Here is a 13,129-nt window from a genome sequence, read left to right as displayed (position 1 = left end):
GGAGAAGCAATCCTCCACTGAAGCGAACTCAACATGAATAAGAGAAGTCCTGTTCCAGAGGCTCAGAGGCAGATGGTTTTCCCACAGGCCAAGCACCCAGAGACTCTTAATACTTCCTCCCAGGCTCCCTTGGACCTGGCTAGCCATCCGCAGAGGGAATTTGCAGCAATATCTGTTCCTAGACCTTTTTGTTGTGACTAACAGAGGGAATAAAGCCCAGAGAGGTTTACAAGGATGCCCTGAACCAGAGAATCTACCCGTTTTCAGTTGTGTATAACCATGGGGGGTGGAGGTGGGTATACGCAGGCACCATTTCTGAGTGAAACCGCCCTTCTCTGGTCTCAGCTTCGTGACTTATTCCTTCTCCTTTCTCATGTCTGTTCAGTAGGCCCATTTCTTCTCATTGTACTCTTCTGTCTGTCATCCTCTCCTAGCTTTCATGTCTCTCTGAGCAGGGGAGACGGGTTTATGACAGACGCTTGGGTGCTGCGCCGGTGGTGCTCCGTAAGTACCAGGTAGCAGCAAATCCTGGGCTTTAGCAGTAAAACCCTGCTATGGGCTTCTGAGGTGATTTCTGTGACTCTCTGTGTCCTGGCCTTCCTGGCCTCTAGCAGGTGCCTCTGAAATGAAATGCATCCTTCTCTGGGCCTCTAGTGCAAGGGGACTTGGCTTTTGGAGAAAAATGGTAAATTTCCCCTTTAGTGTGTATATAACTGTACTCCTGAGGATGAGTGAGGATGGTGGTACTTTGCCCTTTGCATATACTGCCTGCGTGTATGCTCCTGTGCTGCTCTTTCCGTTTCCATTTACGTAGTAAAAATATTTGCAGGTAAAGCCAAAGCCAAGCAGGCATCAGACGACAGTTCAGAAGCAAGCAGCAAGGACTATGGCGAGGATGATGATGAAGAAGAAGGAAAGTATGAAATTGAGGAGGACGAGGAAGAATTGGAAGATGACAGTGACTCAGATGGTAAGTAGTGCAGTTGGGCAAAGGGGAAGGGAATTATTGACAGCACTGGTAACCGAAGGCTCCTTTGCATGCTGGGGGCTCCCCTACAAAGGAATCGTCTCCTCTTTTCTTGCTGTGCTGCTGTTCTGAGCTGTAGGGTGTCAGGAGGGACTTCTACACACAGACATACACACGCCCGGGACAGGGAGACCTGGCAGTTCTGAGTTTATACTGAGAAGAGAGCGAAAGGGTTAAGGTCTTTGCAGGCCTTGCTCTAACAAGCCACCAGTCCCTTTCATCTCTTTTCAGGGGCCTCCTGCAGAGAGGCTCAAACAAACTCTTGAAGTACAGCCCACCCCAACAGGGTACAGAAACCTTGCGTCAAGGCTCTCCACAGGTTACACATGCATGGGGGTTTCACTTTTCATCTGAGCAGTGCCTGGGGTATGTATGGATGGGGTGCTGCACAGGTGTAACCCTTTAGTTGCTGCTTCTCAACAGCTCCTCCCAGGATAGGACTGGTAGGAGATCTTGTCCAAGTCCTGCATTCCTCTGGGGTTTTTGCACTGAAACAGTGGTATTTGCCAGGACGTGTACAGACCCTGCTAGAAGCGCTGCCTTCGCTCTGTGCTTGGTCCCGATCGCTTCTGCCAGTTAGTAGCTGCTGCCCAGAGAGTCGGTAAAAGTGGTGGGTAGCAGCGTGAGGGGCTACTAGTTCAGCGTGCTCCTAGCAGGCCAGAACAGCTGTCTGAATGGCTACCGAGAAACCTGCCAGCTCTGTCACCGGGGCTGTGCTGGATGCCAAGGCAGGCTTTGTTGCAGCTGAGGAGAGAGCTATCTTCCCCTTCCGTCCCTTGCACAGAGTCACAGCCAGCTAGAGAGCCTGCTCGGCACCCCAACAGCGCAGCTCACCGCGTTCGGCTCCGTCTTGCCTGCGTCTGCCAAGTCGCTCTGCTAACTTAGCAGACGGAAGCTGGGCCTGCCAGGGGCTCTGGCAGCTGTGGTGTTCCTTTGCTGGTTTTTGTGTGCCACTTGCTTAGGCCTTTGTATTAGAGCGCCAAGCCTCTGCTCCTCAGCGTGCCATTGGGCGTGATGTGTGGTTGTGGGGAACAGCCACAAAAGCTCCTGTGTGTGCAGGCTTTCTTTACTAGTTTGGGGAGCGGGGAGAGCAGGAAGGGGGAAAGAGTCCAAGTGAGAGCAAAATCTGACTGATTTAGCGTGGCAGATGGCTGTGGCTTGGCATGCACACCCAAACCTCGGCGCCGAGAATAGATGGGTATTTGATGCATGTTCTGACAATGCTGTAAAGGATAAAGAGGGAGAGTTTTCCCTCTCTGCCTACTGGAGTACTCAGACGAGCTGAAGGAAAAGCACCCTTCCTTGGTGTCTGGGGGAGCAGGAACTCTGATCCTCCCTTCCTTCACCCCTAACGGCAGCTTCCTTCGCTGTGGCCTGTAGAAGCACGGCATAGAGCCAGCAGAGTCTTTTAGTGCTTGGGTACACTGGTGTAGTGGCAGTGACGTTCGGGCCTGGTACTCCCGGCCTGTGGCACTTTTTCAGACATCAGGCAGGCAGATCCGCCCCTCCCAAGTCTTAAGCTCTGTGTGCTGAGTGTTCCTGTTGTGCTTTTTACCAAAACACATGTATGCAGCCTGGTCGCGCAAGGGAACAGCGAGGAGCTCGTGTCCATGACAGCTTCCACCCTGCAGCAGGCCAGAGCCTTAGGGGAGAACTCTGCATGTGCTCTCAGTGCCCTGGAGAGGCACTTCTGTGGTGCTCCGGTGTCACCAGGGCAGTTTGGAAAGACGTGAACTGCGGTGAGCACCCAGCGGTAGCTTTTTGTCCTTTTTGGCGAGTGGGCTGAACTGGCAGAGCCTGGCAGCGGATCCAGGGAGCGCTGAGGAGCGGGAGAGGAGGACGCCCTCCACAACCTGGTGGGCGTAAGACCAGAGGTAGGAATTGTTGCTGAGCAGATGCTTTGCCTAAGGAAGATGGTCTGCAGGGCCCCCTTTGGAAGCAAGGTGTAGGAAGCTCAAGCCACACTTCTGGAATGACAGGGAAGGGCACTGGGAATAGGGACATGCACAGTCCTGCACAGCCCCCCAAAACAGGTTCTCACTTGTGCTCCCCACTGTTAAAATACCATTTCAAAAAGGAGGGAGCTTGGGGCTAGTTTTGCTTTTGGGAGTCTTTCCGTTATCTATGACAGCTCCTTTCTGTCAGCTCTTAATGCCCAGCCTGACACCTCTGGTGAGGAAGACTGACCTGAGCTGCAAGGGCTGAAGGTTGGAGGTGCTGCTTGTCTTGTGCCCCCGAGTTCTTTGTGTTTCTGCCTCAGGCACAGGTTGGTTAGGTCTCCTCTCCTATTGCCCCAAGTACCTCAGAGCCGAGCACCCTGCAGTGCTCTGCTCTCCTACTGCTATCTGGGAGCTGCGGTGGCGCCAACAAATTAATGAGTGTCTGGGATTAATTAGCAATGAGTTGCCTCAACTCGCCTCACTCTCATCTCCCAGTAAAGCAGGATTTACACCTCTCACTCTTTCCACCCACAGAGGAAGGCAAGGAACCTGCTCGGGTTTCCCAAAGGTCACAGAAGCAGAGGAGCTGCACTCGTGGGATGTCACGGTCTGACCTCGAACAGCTAGCTCAAGGAGAAGAGGACATTGTGGAGGACTTAGCTTTCTCTGACGATGACTGAGCGCCCTCACAGCCACTCCCTCCAAGCTTATCCCTTACAGAGCTGCTGTGTACTGGATCACCCAACCTTCAGCACCTGTAGCTGGTTCTCAAAGAGGTGGTAAGAGCTGGGGAGCATGGAGGGTGGGAGGCCACCCCAGGTGCCACCAAGGACTTTCTCAGTGACACAGCAGAGATGCTACTTGGACTTTCAAGCTTTTTCTACCAGTTATGGTTTTGGTAACGGTAAAATTGCGGTCATGTCAAGGCCAGTAAAACGGCTCAGTATAGGTCATAAAAAGCCCTCATTAAAATCTGCTGCTTTAAATAGCATAGGGTTCAGTTTCAGCTCCTGCTGGAGCATAAGTCAGCTGACCAAGGGAAGGACAAGTTCTTTTGTCGAAGGGTCCTCCTGTCTGTTCAGCCAACCACCTGCGTCGCCCCATATTTTGCTCTGGGGCCCTCAACCAAACCCTCCTTTTTGCCAAGAAGTTCTTAAGGATTGCGTAGAGTGTTTCAGAGCTTTGTATTCTCACTGCAGATGGAAGCCTTTATCAGCAACATCAGAAGCAGCTCAGTCAGTTCAATCAAGCTGGCTGTAAGTATGCTAAAGAAGTTAACTTCAAGTAAGTGCCTTAGGATACGGAGTGGGGGGTGGAGATGGGCGGTTGCGCAGGCAGGAAGGAGTAAGAAGAGGCAAAACTAATCACATACATAGGAAATATTTTCATTTTGTGATGGCTGTTGGGTTTGCACGGGATACATTTGCTTAGCAAAAACAAGGGACAAGTCTGAACCTGTGCTTTGTAACAGACCTATTGTTATCCACAGTGACATAAAATCACCTCTTTCTAGGGCCAGTCCTAGCTGCTGACGCTGGTGGTGAACACCGTTTTGTTCTGCGAGTCCTGAAAACAGTACTGATGACTGCAGGCTGTCTTGGGCACTCAGCCTTTCTTTATTACCTCAAAGCCAACCACTGCATCACCTGGGCAGCTTCTTGATGCAGCTCATTATATGTCTTCCTGTAGGAGTGGTACTTGTGGGAGGACATTGTGTAGCTCAAGCTGGGTAAGGGCAATTTGTGATCTGCTGGGAAAATATAAACAGCTTATCTCTTGAGACCACTGTTAGTTTGCAGGACTGGCAGCTAGGAAACATATTTCTTTCTTTAGGATCTTTGGAAAATAAACTGGAAATAGAGGGTATTTGCTGAGAGAGGTAGGAAAAGTTATGTATTCTTAGGGCGTATCTGACAGCATTGCTCCTGAAAATTAACTGTGCCTTTTGAGAGCATTGTTATTTGTTAATGCAGATTTTTGGAAAAGAAGACAGAAGGCCAGGACTAAATATGATCTTTTTATTCTTCCCTGCCACCATTCAGTGAGGGCAGTAGCTGTCAGCGCTAGGGGTGGCCAAGCTAAGTGCAGACATGGTCATCTTTGCCTTCCGCACTGCCTATGTGTCCCCTGCCAGGCATCCTTACTCCTGCACACCACAAGAGGATAAGATGCTTTTTTTAAAAAAAATTCAAAAAGAACAATTTTTTCCTTTTTCTTTTTTTAAGTTCTGTTTTCCTGGAGTCAGAAGAACCACAGCTCAGAAACACTGCCTTATTGCAGATAAAAACCCAGATGTACTGTAGCCTGGGTAGTGGTCTCCCTCTCACCCACATGTGTAAATGATAACAACTTGGTGTATGTAAAGAGGTAATTATGGTCTTCCTGTCTGTCCTATGCTGAGTGCTGCTCCTTTCCTGCTTCCAGACATCATTACTGCACAGGTAATTACTGCTGTAGTACAGTGTTGTGGGGTGTTTGCTTCATTCAGAGTTTGTTATGTCTTTTTGGAGCTTAGTGGCAGGAATAGGGATAGAGAAGGCTTCTTTTTCCCAACTGCAGTTACAGTAATTACTAGACCTGCCCTTCTAGACATGCAGCTAGATACCCTTTGTCCCATAAGGGGGAGGAAGTAACCTCAGAAATTAGTAATTTGGGTTTTATTAACAACATCATAATTATTGTCATTATCATTTATAGCCCACTGAGGGGGCCAGAGCACCTGCTGCTTCATTAGGGGTTCAGGAGCATTTGAGACTGAGGTTTCCTACAGCTGGTAAAGGCTGTGTCTTCAGGCAATTAATTACATATGGGAGCCTGGGATATGACTGCAAAGATGAGAATTGTAAGGCCCCAGCTATAAGAAAAAGGTTTTAACTTAACTTAACTTACCTTTTTTTCCAAAAGAGAAAGGAGTGTCTTGTTCTCTGTCCTCTAACTTAGCTGGGCAAGGTGCTGTCTGCCTTTTGGCAGCTGTGAACCAACCCTCAGATTGGCTTTTAGGCCAGAAATGGAGGAGCTCCGCTGCACCAAGAGTTATCAACACCACCAGCGGTAAAGCATACGGCCCCAGTGTACACACAGTGAAAGAAAGGAGACTTCTTGGGTAAAGCCATCACTTGCAAGGAGCTCAGGAAACTAGGTACCATTTGTAAATTAAGTGTTTTTCTTTTTTATTTAAATTGATTGCTGGAAAGCATTTTTATCGTGATGTGATGGATAATGACTTTTTTTTTTTTTTTACAATATAAAGAAGCTAATGTACCACCAAGCTATTTTGTAAGAAAAACGGTAGCACGTGCAACGTTTAAACAAAAAAAAGGGGGGCAGGGGGAGAGAGAGAGAGAGAAAAGTACCACATGTGATTGTTGTTCACAACTGTACAAGTCACAGGAGGTCACCCCCAGGAGTTACCATCTCATTCACAGTAGTAAAAACTCTACCCATTGTTTTTAGCCTGAATCCCCCAGCATCCCTCCCCCTCCTCTGGGAACGCACAGGTATCTGTCTCGTGGTCCACAGCAGGCCAGAATGTGCAACTACATCCACCTCTGTAACAAGGCTTTAAGAAGAACCAAAAACAACCCTACAAACAAAAAAACCCACCCCAAATGTAAAAATGAGTCTGTTGTACACGTGAAGGAGGGAGGGGGCCACAATGGAGTGAGGCCTGTGACCCTTCATCCCACCAAAGCACACACTTTTTTTCTTCTTCTCTTTAAAACAAAACACCTAATGAAAAAAAAACAAAACACCTCTGCAGGGCTGGAGCACAGGCAGAGTCCATTGTGTGTGCTGAAAGGGACAACGTGCCAGGGAAGAGGGCAGCCTCTAGCCTGTAGGACAGCCGCCTGTGCCGTACCATCCACACTGAAGTAAACATGGACCGGAACTTGCCTTTTTTTTTTTCTTTTTTCTCTTTTTTTTTTTCTTTTTGTCTGTCTTTGGTATTGTTTTTAAAGTTGCTAGAGATGCATAGACACCTGAATGAGGAACTGAGTACAGTTTCCAGGGAGGAGGAGATATTTGGGAAGGTGGTTGGTTTCAATTTTGATGGGTTTTTTTGCTCAGGGGTGCTGAGTACCATTGGGAGGAGCAGTGCCCGTTCCCTGCTTGTAGTCACACCCAGAAGTTCCTGAAAGCCATGTTTCTTTGAAGGCCAAGAAAAGCGTTCGTTCCCTGTCCACGGCTCTCCATCTCAGACTGGTGAGCGAGAAGGGGTGTGAAAGGGAATGGGAATGCTGCTGCCATCCTCTAGAATCATTTTCTCTCCACTCGTGTTTTCTCAGTACATCTTTGGATAGTTTTCTTTCCTTCCCTTTTTACAGTTTTTAAAATTTCTGTGGGTTTTGTTTTTTTTTTTTTAAACAAAAAGCAAAAAAATTAAAAACCTCCCTTCCTCACTCCTGTGTCTCACACTGCTGAGGGAGGCTCTCCTGGTCTCTCAAATGCATTACCTTCAGTTTGTTCAACTGAATCTCAGTTCCAGAAGCAGTCAAGAGCTGTCCTGCAGTTAAGATGGAGGTTTCGCGGTGTCATTGATCCCAGCAATGATGGAGGGGTTTCCGTTTTCCTGCTTTGGTGAGACACGGCTGGCGGAGGGCAGGCCGCTGCTGAAGGGGGAGGCCACGCTGCCTGTGGAGGATGGCCGGAGATCAGCTGGGGCCAGGTCCCGCTCCGGTGGCCGTAAACCAGGAGGTTGCAGCGGGAAAGCCATGGGGAAGCCCGCCATGTACAGAACTCTGCCCACTCTCTTGGCGACCTATTAAAAAAAAAAAAAAGAAAAAAAAATGCAGGGTGGCAAAATGGCACTGAAGTACAGCTGCAACTGCAAGGTCTACCCTAGATCACATCTTGCAGGCTAAAGAAAGTTTTGCTGGGACATACAGTGCAGGCCCTTTTCCTGTGGCGTGTTTTGCGTGCATCTGTGTTCTTTGGCCAGAACGAGACTGAAGGCCTCGCGGAGGCGCAGGCTGAAAGGAAGCGTGCAACCCAAAGCTGAACCAAGTCCAGCCTCTGATCTGAAATAATTGGGTCTCACTGTCTCGTGAGGGGACTATGGAAACTTGCAGCCTGTGTACCTGGCTAGATAAGGCTGCATGGACAACTAGGATAGCGCTCTTTCTTTGTCTTTTGTGGACCGCAGCTCATCCTCTTCATGAGTGAAACACAGTGGTGGTAAGCAGCAGTTCCTAGGTCATCTCTGCTACACAAGATGTTGGGAACATGCCTGTCTGTAGCTGCCTTCAGGTGAAGGTGTATCAGGTGAAGAGGGCCGACTGAGTCCTACCAATTCTTTTACTTCATTAAGAGGCACCACCGGACAGACAATTTGATAGAACTCTTCTGCTCTCCTTTTGCTAAGCCAGCCCAGGGTAGCGTACAGCAGGACAGTACACGATGTCCACTTCTGAAGAGCAGGAATTGCTCTTACAGGGGGGCTGGGACAACAGGGGGCTGGGACAACAGGGTGAGGGAGGAAAAAAAAATCTGGCTACAGGGTGGCTGCTGTTAACTGCACAGGAAACTATAAGCCTGCAGCCTCTCCCTTCTTCTGCAGTACTGAAGAAAACTCTCCTGAAGCAGTTCTCGCCTCCCAGCAAGGGCCAAAGGCCCCACAACTTTCCAGCACCTACACAGCTGTTTCACATTTAAGCTTAAACAAAAACACAAGCTTGTGTTCAAACCAGACAACTGCAGCATTATTCAGTTAGCAACATCAGGACTTTGCTCCCCACTTACTTACTCCCCCCCCAACCATGCCTTATTATAGAACTTTAAACACTATTGATTAAATTGAAGCAGGGTTTTTCTAATTTCAGCCCGTATCTCACATTCCCCCCACCAAATCCGATCTAAGAATGTCTGTGAGCTATTTGGCTTTCTCTGTTTTTTAAGAAACATAAGAGTTTTATTTCCTACTGAATTGACCCACGGGGAACAATTGCCCACAGAACCTTTTTATTAGACCCCTCATAAACAGTGAGGGCTGTAGGGAAAGTAGTAAAGTTGCTCTTATTGTTTTAACATAATGTAACAAATGTATAGCTTGTGGGTTAGGGAAACCGTGCCAGAATAGTGACTATCTGTGCAACCCATGTATGTGCACATGCACATTACTGTCACAACTATTTGCATGACATAATCCCCTAGGGAATACAATAGAACAGCCTGTTCTTGACATGTGTCAGAAGCTATCTTCTGATCATTAAATGGAAAGAAAAGAAGCTAGCGGAGATGTTCTTCTAGATTTTGAGTCCAACCAAGGGGAAGTGGAGGCAACCGCAATGGAAGTCACCATGACTGCCAGCTAGGGAAGGCAGGAGAAGAGCAAAGCAGTGTTAGGAAAGCAGACCTCTTCAGGCAGAGACTTGGGAGCCAAGTCATAGAGGAGGGGGGAAAAAAAAAAAAAAAAAAAAAAGAAGGTATTTTGAGAAGAAGAAACATCACTATATGGGCACAACAGCAAACTAATCTGTTGAGGAGGAAATACAGTCCCCTAAAAGAAAGAACTTGACTAACTCAACAAAGGCAAATACCATTTCTACTTCCAGTGTATCAAAATACAAGTGAATAGCACAAGGGGGGGGGGGGGGGGGGGGTGGCACGGCCCATCAGCAAGACCAGTAAACTATGACTAGCAAGAGATAAAAATGTTACGGCAGTCTATTACTAGCACAGCAGAGAAGGGAAAGAGCTGGTCCATTAGTCACTGGGGAGGGAAAGTAATCAACAGATGATGCTGAGATGTGTTAAATGCATTTGTGCTTCAAGCCTCGCTAAAAAGGAGAATCGCCAAGAGCCACCTAGTTACAAGGAAAATGAGCAGCGCAAGGACTTACGTCCAGTCTAGAAAAAAAAAGACAGCTGGTTCCCGAGGTGGCTTTACCCAGTTCTTTTGGTACTTCGGGATGACTATTTTCAGGTTCAACTGATTTGAAACCATCTACCTTGCCTTACCTGTTTACAGCCTTCCTTCTTTCCTGGCCAGTATTTGTGGGAACAGCCTGACGTGTCTTTTCTAGCAGGAGCTGGTCCGTTTTAGGAGTTTCCCACTGCGTCCCTGTCTCTCCCTCCCACCACTTGTCCCGAACCATTTGTTTCTGCCCCTGGGCACTGAATACTGTCCGTGTTTTGTTCCTGAAGCAGTTATGCGACTGGCTCCAGCTGAGGATATGGAGCATTTTGGAGGACAGATCAAGCTTTCTTGAAACCAGAATTACAAATAAATAAATGAACAATTACTGCTTAATAAATTATATTCAATAAACCAGGTCTCTTGACAGCCCTGTTCTGGCTAGGGACAACTTTTAAAGCATGCCACTTGCTACTACGTAGGAAGTTTTCCTACCTGTGACCTTATCTTCAGTGCAGGTCCGAGTTTGAGCCCCATATTGTTCAGTAAGTGCTCTTCTGTCAGGAGGGGCAGGGTCTCACCATCAATAGCCTGCTCTCGGAATACCTGCAAGAAACCAAAACACAGGTCCAGGCTTAGAAATGCCAGTGAAGTATCTGATGCGTTCGTCTTGCCATTCATTGCACAGAAGTGCACTGGTAGAAAAGGTAGACTCTAAGAGTCTCAGTGGTGAAGTAGGCCCATATTAATACACGAGAGGCATACACAGTCCTGTATCCACAGCTAGGAGCCAACAAACAAAAGGAGACACGTGTGAGAATGCGAATTAGGGCTGGTTGGGCCAGTCCAGATAAAGCAATACTTTTTTTTTTTTTTTTTTAATGTTGGGATGGGGCATGGAAGTTTTTTTTCCTCTGGGGAACATCCCCAGGTTTAGCAGCCAAAACAGCTGACCTAAGTGCAACATTATGAGTAAGCCCAGCTGATAGCATATGATAGCAGATTTGAGAAAGAAGAGTGACAAGCCCAGGGGCCCTATCCCAACTCCAAAAAGGGCAGAAGACATAGGAGAAAAGATAAGAATCTAAATTTTGGCAAATCCTAGGTCACTCACACTTGTGTGGATATTTGGAAAAAGTTGACCCAGTAGACTTCAAAAGTATTTGCAGTCTTCAGTGAGGCATATGCAATTGAAAAGGAGGAACTTGCTTGTTCATGCATTTCCTTCTCAAAGCTGCTAATTTCCAAAACAGTCTCCAGGCAAAATACATAAAGAGATCTGTGGAGCACATTCTGCAGGTTAGATGGATTCACGTGCAACACTCCGTTTTGCACCTTTTTTTCTTTTTTTTTTTTTCTTTTTGTCTCCTCCTCTGTCTGTCATATATTACAACCATTCCTAGAACATGCGAGCAGCCTGGAGAATGTAGTCCATCGTGCTGTTTGGCAGCGACTCCTGATACCTAGAACGCCAACTGGGATCAGGGAAGATGAGCCCTCCGCACCGGTCTGTTTTAGCACTAGGCCCTTTCTTTCCCCCCCCCAACACTTCCAGCATCATGGACTAACAAAAATACTGCAGTGCCATGTATTGACCGAGGTAGCCAAGCGGTACCACTAAACGTGGCATGATCCTACTGAGTCAACTGCACTGGCCTTTCACAGAGTTTCCATTAACAATACAGCAAGTCTCTTACCCCTCTCCTGGTTAGCTGAGTGAAGCAGAACCTGGTGATGTGCATACACATAATCACAGAAATGACAGCAGGGCTAGTATAGTCTAATAAAATGGCAGTTTCATATGAACACATTCTAATAGACCCAGCCATGCAAAACTATACCATTTTAACACATTCTTAAGGACAGCAAAAAATACTTTGTTTTGCCTCTATCTATTTCAAATGACAGGGTCATGCAAGAGTTTTCCACCTAATACGCATTGTGTCATAAAGGTTGAGGTCTGGATACATGGTTCTTATTGCTCCATTCTTCATCTATAGAGCAGGGCTACACTTACACCAGCCTCCCGTGGGTGTTTATTCTGGATGTACAGGCTCAATACTTCAAGAGTGAACTGCCATCATTTGGTAATTTAGCAGCAGGTTCCCCTTGGTTCTGGGAGATGTCAGTCAGATGCCTGGTTTTTCTTACTAAACCACACCTCCACTCCATAGCGGGTTTTTTTTCACAACCCAGCTTATATTGGATGCTCGCCCCAACGAACTGTCTGTGGGGCCTGATCCTGCTGCCTCTCCATGCAATGGCTTATGCATACCATTATTATTATTACTAAACACAATGGCAAGGGAGGGGGGTTCAATTTACTTTAATGGCTTCTTTTTCAGCAGCACACCGTAGCCCAGAGCCAACGCTTTGGAGAGTGGCAGTGGCTATTAGAGCCAAGGCAGCTGAGCTGTTGCAAGTGTTTTTTACTGCTGGACTCCACCAGCAAAGCTGCTCATGACTGTAGCATGTGTTTCTGGTCTTTGACCTAGCAAAACTTACTATACCAATTTCTATTCCTTCCTCTGAAGCCAACGTGGCTGGGAGCCAACAGCCTCCCTTCGCTCGGCACTAAAACCCTCCACAAAAAGCCTTAACTTGAGAAAAGCATCCCCCTTGGGTATCCCACCGGTCCTGATCCACTGCAGGGACAAAGCTGAATATTGTCAAGGGTTGAAATCAGGCATGGCAACTTTTGTTTTTACTGAAGTTTTCTTGTTTGTCTGAAACATGTTTCTAAATGCACAGCATACCACCAAACTCTTGCTGGGTTTTCCTGGCAGGAGAAGCCTGCAGACCAGTGCCAGACCTCCCCAGCAGCTGTGGTTTTGGAGAAGAGAACACAGACGGCTCTGCAGTTTAGAGCCACGGAGCTGGGTCGCCCTTGAACACTGGCATTTTCACATAGTAAAAAACCTGTTAAGCATATAACCATAGCGCATAAAAACGCATCATCCCTTAAGCCATGCACCCCCTACATAATGCAACATAGCAAGGCCACGACAGGAGGCTGTTTACAGCGGCTCCCATTATCGTAAAACATTTTGTTTGCAATGCACTGAGAAGATTGCTGAACCTTTGTCTCGGCAAGCTATTGATTTCTTCCCCACTGGTATACCGGGAGCTGGCATGGAAGGTGTAAATGGATGATCCCTCTGCAAAGTGGTTGCGTTAAAGATTTCTGCACATTTCCTCCCGGCCTAATTCAGAAGCTTCCAGGCAACTCTGATCTTCATTCCCCAGCGTAGGAATGCAGACAAACTGCAATGCCATCACTGCAAGAGCACACTGGGGTGGGGGGTACCA

The 13,129-nt window shown here is 47.6% G+C and overlaps 2 protein-coding genes across 13 annotated transcripts in view; one reads left to right on the top strand and one right to left on the bottom strand.

Annotated features, from left to right (window-relative positions):
- The window catches only part of NOC2L (NOC2 like nucleolar associated transcriptional repressor), a 59,884-nt gene extending 49,650 nt beyond the window's left edge, over positions 1 to 10,234 (top strand). The window contains exons 18-19 of the mRNA XM_069782611.1: positions 830 to 970; positions 3,502 to 10,234. Of these exons, the coding sequence (XP_069638712.1) occupies positions 830 to 970; positions 3,502 to 3,647 (287 nt within the window). The 3' untranslated portion in view covers positions 3,648 to 10,234. The remainder of the gene's footprint in view (positions 1 to 829; positions 971 to 3,501) is intronic.
- SAMD11 (sterile alpha motif domain containing 11) overlaps positions 6,113 to 13,129 on the bottom strand; it is a 124,793-nt gene continuing 117,776 nt past the window's right edge. For all 12 annotated transcript variants that reach the window (XM_069782598.1, XM_069782600.1, XM_069782599.1 and 9 more), the window contains 2 exons: positions 10,316 to 10,426; positions 6,113 to 7,726 (listed from right to left, as the gene is read on the bottom strand). In XM_069782598.1, the coding sequence (XP_069638699.1) occupies positions 7,478 to 7,726; positions 10,316 to 10,426 (360 nt within the window). In that variant the 3' untranslated portion in view covers positions 6,113 to 7,477. The remainder of the gene's footprint in view (positions 7,727 to 10,315; positions 10,427 to 13,129) is intronic.

The sequence above is a fragment of the Haliaeetus albicilla genome, chromosome 4, assembly GCF_947461875.1.
Source record: "Haliaeetus albicilla chromosome 4, bHalAlb1.1, whole genome shotgun sequence".
NCBI classification, from domain to species: Eukaryota; Metazoa; Chordata; class Aves; order Accipitriformes; family Accipitridae; genus Haliaeetus; species Haliaeetus albicilla.
This window is presented reverse-complemented; position numbering and strand designations above follow the sequence as displayed.